General features: G+C 41.0%; 1 protein-coding gene across 4 annotated transcripts in view; it reads right to left on the bottom strand.

The window, feature by feature from the left end:
* Positions 1-11850, bottom strand: part of homer3b (homer scaffold protein 3b) — a 44101-nt gene extending 32251 nt beyond the window's left edge. For 2 of the 4 annotated variants that reach the window (XM_039002217.1, XM_039002215.1), the window contains exons 1-2: positions 11393-11850; positions 9724-9773 (exon numbers count right to left, since the gene is read on the bottom strand). In XM_039002217.1, the coding sequence (XP_038858145.1) occupies positions 9724-9746 (23 nt within the window). In that variant the 5' untranslated portion in view covers positions 9747-9773; positions 11393-11850. Of the gene's footprint in view, positions 1-9723; positions 9774-10398; positions 10432-11392 lie in introns of all 4 variants that reach the window. The other 2 variants (XM_039002216.1, XM_039002218.1) reach the window with 2 other exon arrangements.
* Positions 11851-12788: the final 938 nt, after the last annotated feature.

Below are 12788 nucleotides of genomic sequence, written 5' to 3' on the forward strand. Positions count from 1 at the left end.
GTGAATTCAGAGACAGTTAGTGGCTATCCACACTACAAACAATTTGACCAGGTTTCCGTGAAGCAATTGTAATTACAGTCCACCACAACATACCCAAGCATTTCCTGATTAGCAAGGGATAGTGTGTTTAATTTCATTGTGTATTAAAAACAAAGTTTGAGATCATTGTGAGGGGATTTTGACAGTGGTTCTTATTAGAAACTGTTGTCCGAGGTTACAACAGTAGAGAAGGGTCAATTGTATCTCTCTTAGAAGAAAATAAAAGCAGAAAGTCAAGGACATCCATTACCAGATGTTGTAGGGAGATTCAAACACATTACAAGATAATGCAACATTACATCTATGCAATGTAGGGGAGAACCAGGACGAAAGTAACATGTCCGATTTTCTCAGATAACAAGGAAGCTAGAATGATGTAATGAAGTCGGGCACGTTACTAATTCAGAGGACAACCTCCCTGCAAAACAACAGCCCAGTCTGACCATGTTTCGCCAAGTTACCAACAAAAAGTTGGTAACTTGGCGACTAATTGTCAGCATAAGTATCAAGTATCATGCTTGGGTGTTAGCTAATCTTGGGTGTTAGCTAATCTTGGGTGTTAGCCTGGGAGAAGTTACAAGAAAGACAGGTGGGACGGAAGTAACAATGCGATCTGATGATCTGGAATAAAAGAAAATAAACGTTTAAGCAGAGGCCATTGTCTCCTCTAGTTCATATTGCTTTTATAAATGTTTGCAAAATAGCAACACGCGACAATGTTTGAAAATTAAATATGCCATTAGAATTATGCCTTAATCAATTGACTTGATGGATCAGCTCCAGGACAGCTGGAGCCTAGTGGTTAGAGCGTTGGACTAGTAACTGAAAGGTTGCAAGATCGAATCCCCGAGCTGACAAGGTAAAAATCAGCCGTTCTGCCCCTGAACAAGGCAGTTACCCCACTGTTCCTAGGCCGTCATTGAAAATAAGAATTTGTTCTGAACTGACTTGCCTAGTTAAATCAAAAAAGTATCCCTTTTAGCCAATCTCTCCGGAGTGCAACGTGTATCAGTCAAGTTGCTTCAGGTTGAGACTTCAAATAAAATACAATTGTATTTGTCACATGCGCCGAATACACCTTACCGTGAAATGTTTACTTACAAGCCCTTAACCAACAATGCAGTTAAGAAAAATAAGAATTAAGAAAATATTTAGTAAATAAACTAAAGTTGAAAAAAGTTACACAATAAAAAAAACAGTAACCAGGCTATATATACACACATACACACAGTGGGTAATAGTTAATGTGTTGGGGTACAGGTTAGTCCAGGTAATTGAGGTAATATGTACTTGTAGGTAGGGGTAAAGTGACTATGCCTAGACAATAAACAGACTTGATGATACGTATAGATTAACATGGATTCAAATCCTCCTGAAGATCAGTCCTGCAGCATAAATACAGTACATATTCATTCCCATTAGAGGATCAGATCTAGGTTCTACAGGAGCCCAGGAGAGCTTGGTTATAAAGAAGCCATGTCTCACGCTGTGAAGCCTCATGTCTGAGTGCAAGAGTGGGCAGAGAGAGAGAGAGAGAAAATGGGGCCTTGAGCCCTCCCCCTGGCCGGGAGGGAGTGGGTTGGAAGCCAAAAGCGAGGCCTCAGAAGGGAAACCAAAGAGCCGTGGAGAGGAGGCAGGGGGGTGGAGGAGGGATGACCGTGACACACATTTTTGGGACACAGGCCTTTGTCTGGCCAGCTGGCACATTCCACGCTGCCTTGCAGGATCAAGGAGGAGGGGGGGGGGGGGCCTCACCGAACAGTCAATTCAACGCTCCGCCAACGTTCTACCAACATGCTTCAATGCACTACTAGCCTCTACGCAGCCATGTCAAACCACCCTTACAGTGTTGTGCAAGGTATCCTAGAGATGCGGGAAATATGGCAGTGACATTTTCAATTCAACATGGCACTGCTCTGCAAAGGTCTTAATAAAGTCAGGGTTGTCCGGATAGATTATTGTAAACCTATTCCAGGTCATATTCAGCCCCCCTCCCTGCCTCTCTACACACATGCATACCCACACTCATGCATGAACTGAATTACATTTGTGTACATTATTACATGAAACTGATTCATGGAAAAACAAGTGTGTACTACTGTATAGCTACATGTAACACATTCCAGGAGCGTGTTGGCATTGACTAGCCTATATATACACTGTAGTCGATTACCATGAAACGTACAAGGAATCATTGAAACAAACAAGTTGGAGCTGTATGATCAGAGGGGACGGTGAGCAGCGGATGGCTAGCGAGGTGAGTGGGACAGCAGCTGCTGGGCTGGCAGCCAGCAGGATGAGAGGGAGGGAACTGAAGGAAAAGACTACTACTCTCCCCACGTATCTATATTTCATAACCTTTCCCGTGCTGTACGCACGCCCATATATTATAAATTAATCTAAACGTTTCACAACAATGAATTAGTCATGGGCGGTGGTGACGGGCGTTTCTGTATCTGGTCAAATCACTTCTGTAGGAATCTGCATTTTTAGGGCAAATAGAAAAACGTGCTGGCATCAGGCCAGTCCATCAGTTTTGAGTCAGTAGTACTTGACAACAGAATGTAAAATTCTGGCCAAACAAACACCCTCTCAGCGAAAAATAAGTGCACAAAAGAAAGTCCATTGTGGTAAAATGATCCGACTCTCAATCAACATTACTCCTCATCACACTGACTTCAAATGTAAGTCAGTAAAAAAAAGTCTAACTCTGAACCTTTCACAGTGAAGGCAGGTGATATTGATTGGTTCTTTCTGAAATCAGTAACTGCATTTACAGTGAAACAGCATTAGACATTAGCTCCTTGCTCATGTTCCGAGTTAAACTCTAAAACTCACTTTCCCAGTGACCCGTGGGTGTGTGGGTTCACCCAGAGTCAGTGTCATCACTGGCTAATCCCCCTCACTTGGATCTTCATCTCATGCTTAAGCTCCCTCAGTAATTCATCTTCCAAAGTCACTGATCTGTAAAATGGCCCCCCTATTCCAATCAGCTGCCTGAAAATATCTATGAGTTATTCTGTGGTCTATGAAAGCATCAAAATAAGTTATCTGGAAGCAATAGCTCAGAAATATAATTCCAAGCTGTTCCAAACTACACGTGGTATGTTACAAAGGACACATCTTCAATGGGGAAACAGATGGCAGAATACCACAGGTAAACTCTGATACTGAAAAATAATTTGATAAAAGATTCTAAATGACCTACTTCATGCAGAAGTTCTGGGGTGTAAATATCCCCCATATAATACCTCTGATTATTTGAAAAGATCTGATGATATAAAAAAAAAAGCTAGGACTCCACAACTGTGAAATCAATTAGGCTATTGTAATCTTGTGCCATATTTGCATGTAGGTAATAGAATAATGCGAGTTGTTTCGCAATGTTTTCCGCCGACAACTATATAAATGGCCCCTGAGGTAAAAAAACTAAGTTGTTACCCCTGCTGTAAGCATTACGGGGATGACACTCAGGGGACTATTGTCAATTCCATGTAAAAGGACCCATGTGCACCAACGTGTGAAGTTCATAGGAGCATGACAAAGTGGGTGTCAAATGAAAGCTACGAGTCTATATTTTGAGAGATTAAGGCATATATACATTTTTGAACCATTTCCAATCTAAAAATTAGGAATAAAACAAAGGCTTTGATTTCTTGTCCAACTGATGGAAAAGGAGTCTTAGAAAACATTTACCAGAAAGTCTTAACCTCAAAACAATGCTGAAGTAAAGACGGCCAACTAATATCAACACTTACAGTGCATTCAGAAAATATTAAGACCGCTTGACATTTTCCAAATTTTCTTACGTTACAGCCTTATTCTAAAATGGATTCAATTGGGTTTTCCTCCATTTTTAGCAAATGTATAAAAAAATATATAAATATTACATAAGTATTCAGACCATTTACTTAGTACTTTGTTGAACACCTTTGGCAGCGATTACAGCCTCGAGTCTTCTTGGGTATGACGCTACAAGCTTGGCACATCTGTTTTTGGGGAGTTTCTCACATTTTTTTCTGCAGATCCTCTCAAGCTCTGTCAGGTTGGATGGGGAGCATCGCTGCACAGCTATTTTCAGGTCTCTCCAGAGATGTTCGATCGGGTTCAAGTCCGGGCTCTGGCTAGGCCACTCAAGGACATTCAGAGACTTGTCCTGAAGCCACTCCTGAGTTGTCTTGGCTGTGAGCTTAGAGTCGTTGTCCTCTTGGAAAGGTGAACCTTCGCCCCAGTCTGAGGTCCTGAGTGCTCTGCAGCAGGTTTTCATCAAGAATCTCTCTGTACTTTGCTCCGAGTCCTTTAGGTGCCTTTTGGCAAACTCCAAGAGGGCTGTCATGTGCCATTTACTGAGGAGTGGCTTCCGTCTGGCCACTCTAACATAAAGGCTTGATTGGTGGAGTGCTGCAGAGATGGGGGAACCTTACAGAAAGACAACCATCTCCACAGAGGAACTCTGGAGCCCTGTCAAAGTGACCATCGGGTTCTTGATCACCTCCCTGACAAAGGCCCTTCTCCCCCGATTGCTCGGTTTGGCCGGGCAGCCAGCTCTAGGAAGAGTCTTGGTGGTTCGAAACTTCTTCAATTTAAGAATGATGGAGGCCACTGTGTTTTGGGGGATCTTCAACGCTGCAGACATTTTTTGGTACCATTCCCCAGATCTGTACCTCGACACAATCTTGTCTCGGAGTGTAGATTTATGAGGGAAAAAATGATTTAATCCATTTTGGAATAAGGCTGCAATGTAACAAAATGTAGAAAAAGTCAAGGGGTCTGAATACTTTCTGAATGCACAGTATATTTAGTTGACATTTTTTTCTTGCTTCTTTAAGTTTAAGAATGCCCGATGCCTTCAAATTCCGTTACCAAAAACCCACACATCTTTAAGATATTTTCTAATTTCTCTCCCTCATGAGGGGGGATAACAAAAGTTCACAGAAGTAAGAAGTAAAGGTAGACCTACCAATTAGTTAGTGTTTTTACTGATACCAATTTAGTTTAAGAATTCTTAAGTGATTCAAATGGAAAATTCTGTTACCAAATCGGTAATTTGGTCAGTCTGCCCTAGCCTTGATTTCAATGTCCACAGACGTCTGGACCGGCCTTCATTTAGCCCAAACATAGACGTCCATGATTGGTTCAGATTTGGTCCGGATCAGACATCTATGTTTTACAAGTTTGGACAGCACAGCACAGTACAGTAGAGCACAGTACAGTAAAGAAAAGTAGAGTATAGTTCAGTACAGTCATGTACAGTAGAATTGAGTAGAGTTCAGTACAGTACACAGTAGAGCATACTAGAGTTGAGTACACTAATGTACTGTACTAAACTATACTCTCCTGAACTATACTGTACTCTATTGTGCTGTACTGTGCTCTACTTTGATGTCCAAACTTGTGGAACATAGACGTCTATGATTGGTTCAGACTTGGTCCTGTCTGGACCGACGTAATTTGGTTGTTTGGTGGCCGAGCTCTTTAAAACGAATAGCCAGTGTGTAGAATAATACCCAAATACGCAAAGGAGGATATTGCATATTTCTGCCTTTGTGTACCTATTTAGGATACATCACCATGAACTGAATTACACTCATAACCATAAATATGCATTTCTGTGTGGTAGCCACTTTAAACAATGCCACTTAATATAATGTATATGTATATACTGTACTCTATATCATCTATGGCATCTTGCCATCTTTATGTAATACATGTATCACTAGCCACTTTAAACTATGCCACTTTTATGTTTACATACCCTACATTACTCATCTCATATGTATATACTGTACTCGATACCATCTACTGCATCTTGCCTATGCCGTTCTGTACCATCACTTATTCATATATCTTTATGTACATATTCTTTATCCCTTTACACTTGTGTGTATAAGGTAGTAGTTGTGGAATTGTTAGGATAGATTACTCGTTGGTTATTACTGCATTGTCAGAACTAGAAGCACAAGCATTTCGCTACACTCGCATTAACATCTGCTAACCATGTGTATGTGACAAGTAAAATTTGATTTGATTTGATTTACAGATCAGGGTCCAATGATGAAATTCCGTAACCACAATTCTGTTACCGGATGTAAATCCACTTCACCTACAGTAGTTCAATAACGAAAAAAATATATAATAAATCAAACTCATGGTGTCATGTCATAGCTGATACCCCATTCATTCTGCAGACATCTTGAATCGTCATCACATAAATTGTACCAAAATTCTGATCCTAAACTTTGCACCTGCACAGTTCTTCCAGTAAATGTGTTTTTGTAAAATGTTCAGTGTAAATTGTTAAAAGTAGTCCTTGTGAACAGAGTTATTTGGTTTGTTAAACTTTAAAATCAATGTTTTTTGTTTGGCATACATTTTAAGTGAAAACCTGAGTCTCAGTGCAATTCTGTTACTGTGGAATTGCCCCTATTCCTTTCCAGAAACCTAGATTATTGTTTTGTATAGAGAATAAAATGTGAGAGAAAAACACATTTTGACTGTAGTACTCCTTTAAGGGTTTCATTCCTATGACCCCCCTGAGAGTCGAGTGAGCCTCACGTCAACATTCCTGAGCCAGCGAAAGTGTCCGGCCATTTCAGCAACATGACACTGCACAACTAAATACCAAAATAGCACGGTGGAAACGCTAACTCACTACTACTCAACAACAAGTAGACATCTCAGCTCACATATGGTCTTCTATCAAGGTGCTAAGGTGTTTCATTCTTTAATCCACACATTCCTCTCCAGGGGCCAAATTATGTTCTCATCAAATGGAATTCTCAACAATTTAAGAATGTTAACGATACAACATTGCCTTTTGCTAAATAATCTGGAAACTTGTCAAAACCTTCTTAGCATCATATTCACTTGTATTATGAAGTGCAGGCTCTTAACTTGGTCAGTAGGCTCTTGCATATGTCTGACTGATAAAATGCTGTAGTCAAGAAATTAAAATGAATGGGAGAGAGAATATTACATGCATAAGCAATAGCAAAGATCCCAAAAACAGCAATTAGCAAGCACTTCCTCAACCTCAGAATTCTCATTGAGCAATAACCTATAGGCCACAAAAGACCATTTCATGGCATATATAATTTGTCTAATTTTACTCAAGCTTGCACAACGCAAAACAAATCCTGTTCTGGTTTAGGCACAATGTCTTTGACACAATGCAATAATTTATGAGGACAATTTCAGGGTAAATGCATCTCAGTGCAGAAACCAAATATCCAAAAAGTTCTGGGACACTAAAGTCCATGGAGAATAAGAGCACCTCCTCCCAGCTGCGCACTGCACTGAGCCTAGGAAACACTGTCACCACCAATAAATCCACGATAATTGAGATTTTCAATAAGCATTTTTCTATGGCTGGCCGTGCTTTCCACCAGGCTACCCCTATCCCGGTCAACAGCCCTCAGCAACTTGCCCAAGCCTCCACCATTTCTCCTTCACTCAAATCCAGATATCCGATGTTCTGAAAGAGCTGCAAAATCTGGACCCCTACAAATCAGCCGGACTAGACAATCTGGACCATCTCTTTCTAAAATTATCCGCCGCAATTGTTGCAACCCCTATTACTAGCCTGTTCAACCTATCTTTCGTATCGTCCGAGATCCCCAAAGATTGGAAAGCTGCCGCGGTCATACCCCTCCTCAAAGGAGACACTCTAGACCCAAACTGTCACAGACCTATATCTATCCCACCCTGCCTTTCTAAGGTCTTCGAAAGCCAAGTTAACAAACAGATCACCGACCATTTCGAATCCCACCGTACCTTCTCCACTATGCAATCTGGTTTCCGAGCTGGTCATGGGTGCACCTTACCCACGCTCAAGGTCCTAAACGATATCATAACCGCCATCGATAAGAGACAATACTGTGCAGCTGTATTCATCGACCTGGCCAAGGCTTTCGACTCTGTCAATCACCACATTCTTATCGGCAGACTCAACAGCCTTGGTTTCTCAAATGACTGCCTCGCCTGGTTCACCAACTACTTCTCTGATAGAGTTCAGTGTGTCAAATCGGAGGGCCTGTTGTCCGGACCTCTGGCAGTATCTATGGGGGTGCCACAGGGTTCAATTCTCGGGCCGACTCTTTTCTCTGTATACATCAATGATGTCGCTCTTGCAGCTGGTGATTCCCTGATCCCCCTCTACGCAGACGACACCATTCTGTATACTTCTGGCCCTTCTTCTGGCCCTCCAACTGCTCTTAAATGCAAGTAAAACTAAATGCATGCTCTTCAACCGATCGCCGCCCGCACCTGCCCGCCCATCAAGCATCACTACTCTGGACGGTTCTGACTTAGAATATGTGGACAACTACAAATACCTAGGTGTCTGGTTAGATTGTAAACACTCCTTCCAGACTCACATTAAGCATCTCCAATCCAAAATTAAATCTAGAATCGGCTTCCTATTTCGCAACAAAGCATCCTTCACTCATGCTGCCAAACATACCCTCGTAAAACTGACTATCCTACCGATCCTTGACTTCGGCGATGTCATTTACAAAATAGCCTCCAACACTCTACTCAGCAAATTGGATGCAGTCTATCACAGTGCCATTCATTTTGTCACCAAAGCTCCATATACTACCCACCACTGCGACCTGTATGCTCTCGTTGGCTGGCCCTCGCTTCATATTTGTCGCCAAACCCACTGGCTCTCGGTCATCTATAAGTCTTGGCTAAGTAAAGCCCAGCCTAATCTCAGCTCACTGGTCACCATAGCAGCACGCGCTCCAGCAGATATTTCACTCGTCACCCCCAAAGCCAATTCCTCCTTTGGCCGCCTTTTTTTCCAGTTCTCTGCTGCCAATGACTGGAACGAATTGCAAAAATCACTGAAGCTGGAGACTCATATCTCCCTCTCTATCTTTAAGCACCAGCTGTCAGAGCAGCTCACAGATCACTGCACCTGTACATAGCCCATCTGTAAATAGCCCATCTAACTACCTCATCCCCATACTGTTATTTTTTTATTCTCCTTTGCACCCCAGTATCTCTACTTCCACATTCATCTTCTGCACATCTATCACTCCAGTGTTTAATTGCTAAATTGTAATTATTTTGCCATTATGGCCTATTTATTGCCTTACCTCCCTTATCTTACCTCATTTGCACACACTGTATATTAACTTTTCTATTGGTGTTATTGACTGTATGTTTGTTTATTTCATGTGTAACTCTGTGTTGTTGTTTGTGTCGCACTGCTTTGCTTTATCTTGGCCAGGTCGCAGTTGTAAATGAGAACTTGTTCTCAACTGGCCTACCTGGTTAAATAAAAATTAAATAAAAAAGATGAGGCATGAAAAATCCAGTTTGGACTTCTGTCCCAGTTTAATTTTACCTTTATTTAGCTAGGAAAGTCAGTTAAGAACTAATTCTTATTTTCAATGACAGCCTAGGAACAGTGGGTTAACTGCCTTGTTCAGGGTCAGAACAGGGATTCGATCTTGCAACCTTTCGGTTACTAGTCCAATGCTCTAACCACTAGGCTACCTGCCGCTCGTACTGTAGGTGCTCTAATTTTTATCCCTGGATTAGAATATGATAAGAGCATACATGACGTGACAAGATGGGGCAATTGGGAGGGGAGACTTGTAGATGAGGGCACATTTTTGGGGACAGGGAAAATGGACAATGAATTAGCACAACACATATGACATGTGTCAATAATACCTTTCTCTGTGTGATGGATACATGTTTACAGCTCAGGGAAGGCTCCTTTTCTGTGATGGAAAAAGAATGTAACACTTCAAATTAGACTTTAAAAAAAAAAGTGGAATAAACTTCAAAAATCACTGAGGTTTTTCAAGGTCAAATGAAAACAGCATGAGGTTAGACTAGTTCTTCTTCTTTCCCAACCTTTTGTCTGTGGTGGAGAACTATGGGAACTAAAGACAGCACTAGTTTCTCTGAAGCTGAGCTGACTGCATCCTTACCCAGACATACTTACAATACACTAAATCCCCCCCCCCCCCCCCCCCCCCCATTGGTTTCCAAGGCCCTTCTTAAATATCATTAGTTAAATAATTCAAAGAGACAACATAAATCTTTCAACTAATGATTTCACCATCAATGGAGCCTTTAACCCATTCATAGACGCCAACTACCTTCAGCTCCTATTGGCAATAGTATCCTCTGGCTGGGGAAGTTTCGTTAACAGCCCCGACGCTCGTTCTGAACACTTGTGGTATGTTTTTGGAAACATAAGGAACGTATTGTTCTTATCAGCGAGAAATACTAATACGTTTAAAACATTTTAAATGTATTACACCTTTATAGGCTTCCCACACAGCCATATTTCCATGTTACAGCGCTTGTGTACGAACAACAGACAGAGGCATAGCCTACCTGTGCTAATTAGCTATCTGCGTCTCCAAACACCTGTGTGTAAACGGAAGACAGATGGCACAAAAGTGTTGTCACTGAAAAATACTGTGTGCTGCAACTGTGTTAAAACAGTGTACAGTGAGTGTATATTTTGCATTTGTGAAAATATTTTGATGTGATATGAAAGTAGAGGTCTTTATGTTTCTAGATCCGTACCACTATTGAGAATCGATTCACATTTAGATGGAGTATTTGGCTGCCAGAGCCAATTCGCCTCTAAAAAGAACATGTAAGGCCCTTGAACTATAAAGGAGTAACTTCAGGCTCCTTTAGTCCATTATTGAGCTATGGAGCCTTGAGCACAGCTTGACTATCAAATTATGGGGTGGCTTCAAAAGCTGTCTGTTACCATGGTAAACATGAGTAAATATTAATTGGAGAAAAGGGCTAAGAATTAGAGTAAATTCTGTAATGCTAGGCTATTGCACCACACAATACAACCAAGGCCATCAACATTTCTGTGTATGTGAACTGTGGCATTTTAATCTGATTATTTCAACACATCAGTATGATATGTTCGACAGTGTGGAACAATGTAGCCATAGTCAAGGTGAACATTCATACAGTAGACTGAGGGCATCAACCATGCTGCTTAAAAGCTGATGGCGCTGAAATTAGGTCAGTTGAAAAAGAAGATTAAACCCTTCTTTCAAATAAGATCATTAAGAAAAGATTAAGACTTATGGACAAAACATTTAAGAATTCACAGAAACATTTTTTTGGGGGGGGGGGGGGGGGGGGGGGTCAATGCATGCATACATTACACCCATACATTAGGGCGATAACATGCCAAATCTTAAAGAATATTTCCAATCAAATTCATACAACAACATGGGCAATTTATACATACCACCCTGAACTCATCCCAAACTTCACTTTTTGTCTTTGCCTTTTCAAGAGATTGTAGAGAAAGCGCAACTTGATTTGAGAAACTATAAAGCTGCAGTGCACTCACCCCATATTGTTGAACGCTTTCGGTGTCCTTGCAGAATATAAATTCCAGTCTTACCTCAAGCGATAGGTAATGTCTTGCTCTTTGTCTCCGAATAGATGGTTAACAAATTGTCTCGAATGTCACTGTAAAGTGAATTCCTTTATAATTGTACAGTACGTTGCATTACATTTCTGTAACAGGAATACCGCAAACGTTCAGTGGGGGGGGGGGGGGGGGATACTTGAAAACATGTAATGTTTTCCCAATTGTAGTAGTTCTGTTGTTTGAAATCAGTTAAAACAGCTTTCCTTTGTCCGTCGAATCCCGTTCTTTGTCGCTCTTCCTTTGTGGTGGCACACTAATCTTGTGATTTAACGCCTCTCAAAAACACGAGGGAACTATGTTCTACAAAAGTATAAATGCGTTCTGCCCCTGCTGAGTGTCAGCGCACGGTAATGAGATCCTTCTGCAGTTTGTTGTTCCCCCTGCTCTGCCCATTCCGGTATCCCATTCAAGAATTGTCCTTGCTCAATGGAGACAGAGACACTAAGTCTAACACCACCTGCTGGCTGCTGTTTGACGAATCAAATTACATTGCCTCTAACATAACCCACTTTACACCATTTGAAATGTGAAATATAATATTCCAATGGCTTGCACGTTGTCTTGAAAGCACTCTCCCCACTTGTAATGAGGTTTGATTGACATAATGGGATTAAAATAAGTATATTTCCAGCGATTGATGGCTGAAATGAGGAATACATTCACATTATGGGTGTAAAAGTACATTGTAATTGCTGTTTGGAATAAAAATGCTCTGTCTATTAAGGTAAACCTAAATTATAAATGTTTTAATTGCTGTACGTTTTTTTCTCTCCTGTAGTTCCAAAAACTCCCCCTGAGCTGTTCTTGAAAGGTCGGTGTAAATGTCTCTGAAGCATTTTATTTTGTCTTCCTTCAATCTCTAAGCTTTTGTGACATGTAGGTGCTCAAAATATGCTTGAAACAAAAAGGTGTTCATATTATATTGGTGTGTATTTGGCATCATGTTGAAAACCTCCCCAAGGCATTAATACAATATAGAAATACATATTGTAAATCATGTGCGTCAAACTCATTCCACCGTTTTCTTTTCAATTAAGACCTAGACAACCAGGTGAGGGGAGTTGCTTCTTCTTCGATGAGGTTTAATGGCAGTTGGCATCCAATAAATGTTGCATTACCGCCACCTACTAGACTGGAGTATAACTCCCTTATACTTGGCTTATTTATTTTTTAAATCAACAAAAACATTTAATACTACAACAAATACCCTACCATCTAACACTACACTCACAAAAAAAGTATAAATACCATACTCCACTATTTAAATCGATTTAGTCCTACAGCCTGAAAGGATGGGCCACCACCACTTAAC

This window comes from Salvelinus namaycush, chromosome 10 (assembly GCF_016432855.1).
Source record: "Salvelinus namaycush isolate Seneca chromosome 10, SaNama_1.0, whole genome shotgun sequence".
Classification (NCBI taxonomy): domain Eukaryota; kingdom Metazoa; phylum Chordata; class Actinopteri; order Salmoniformes; family Salmonidae; genus Salvelinus; species Salvelinus namaycush.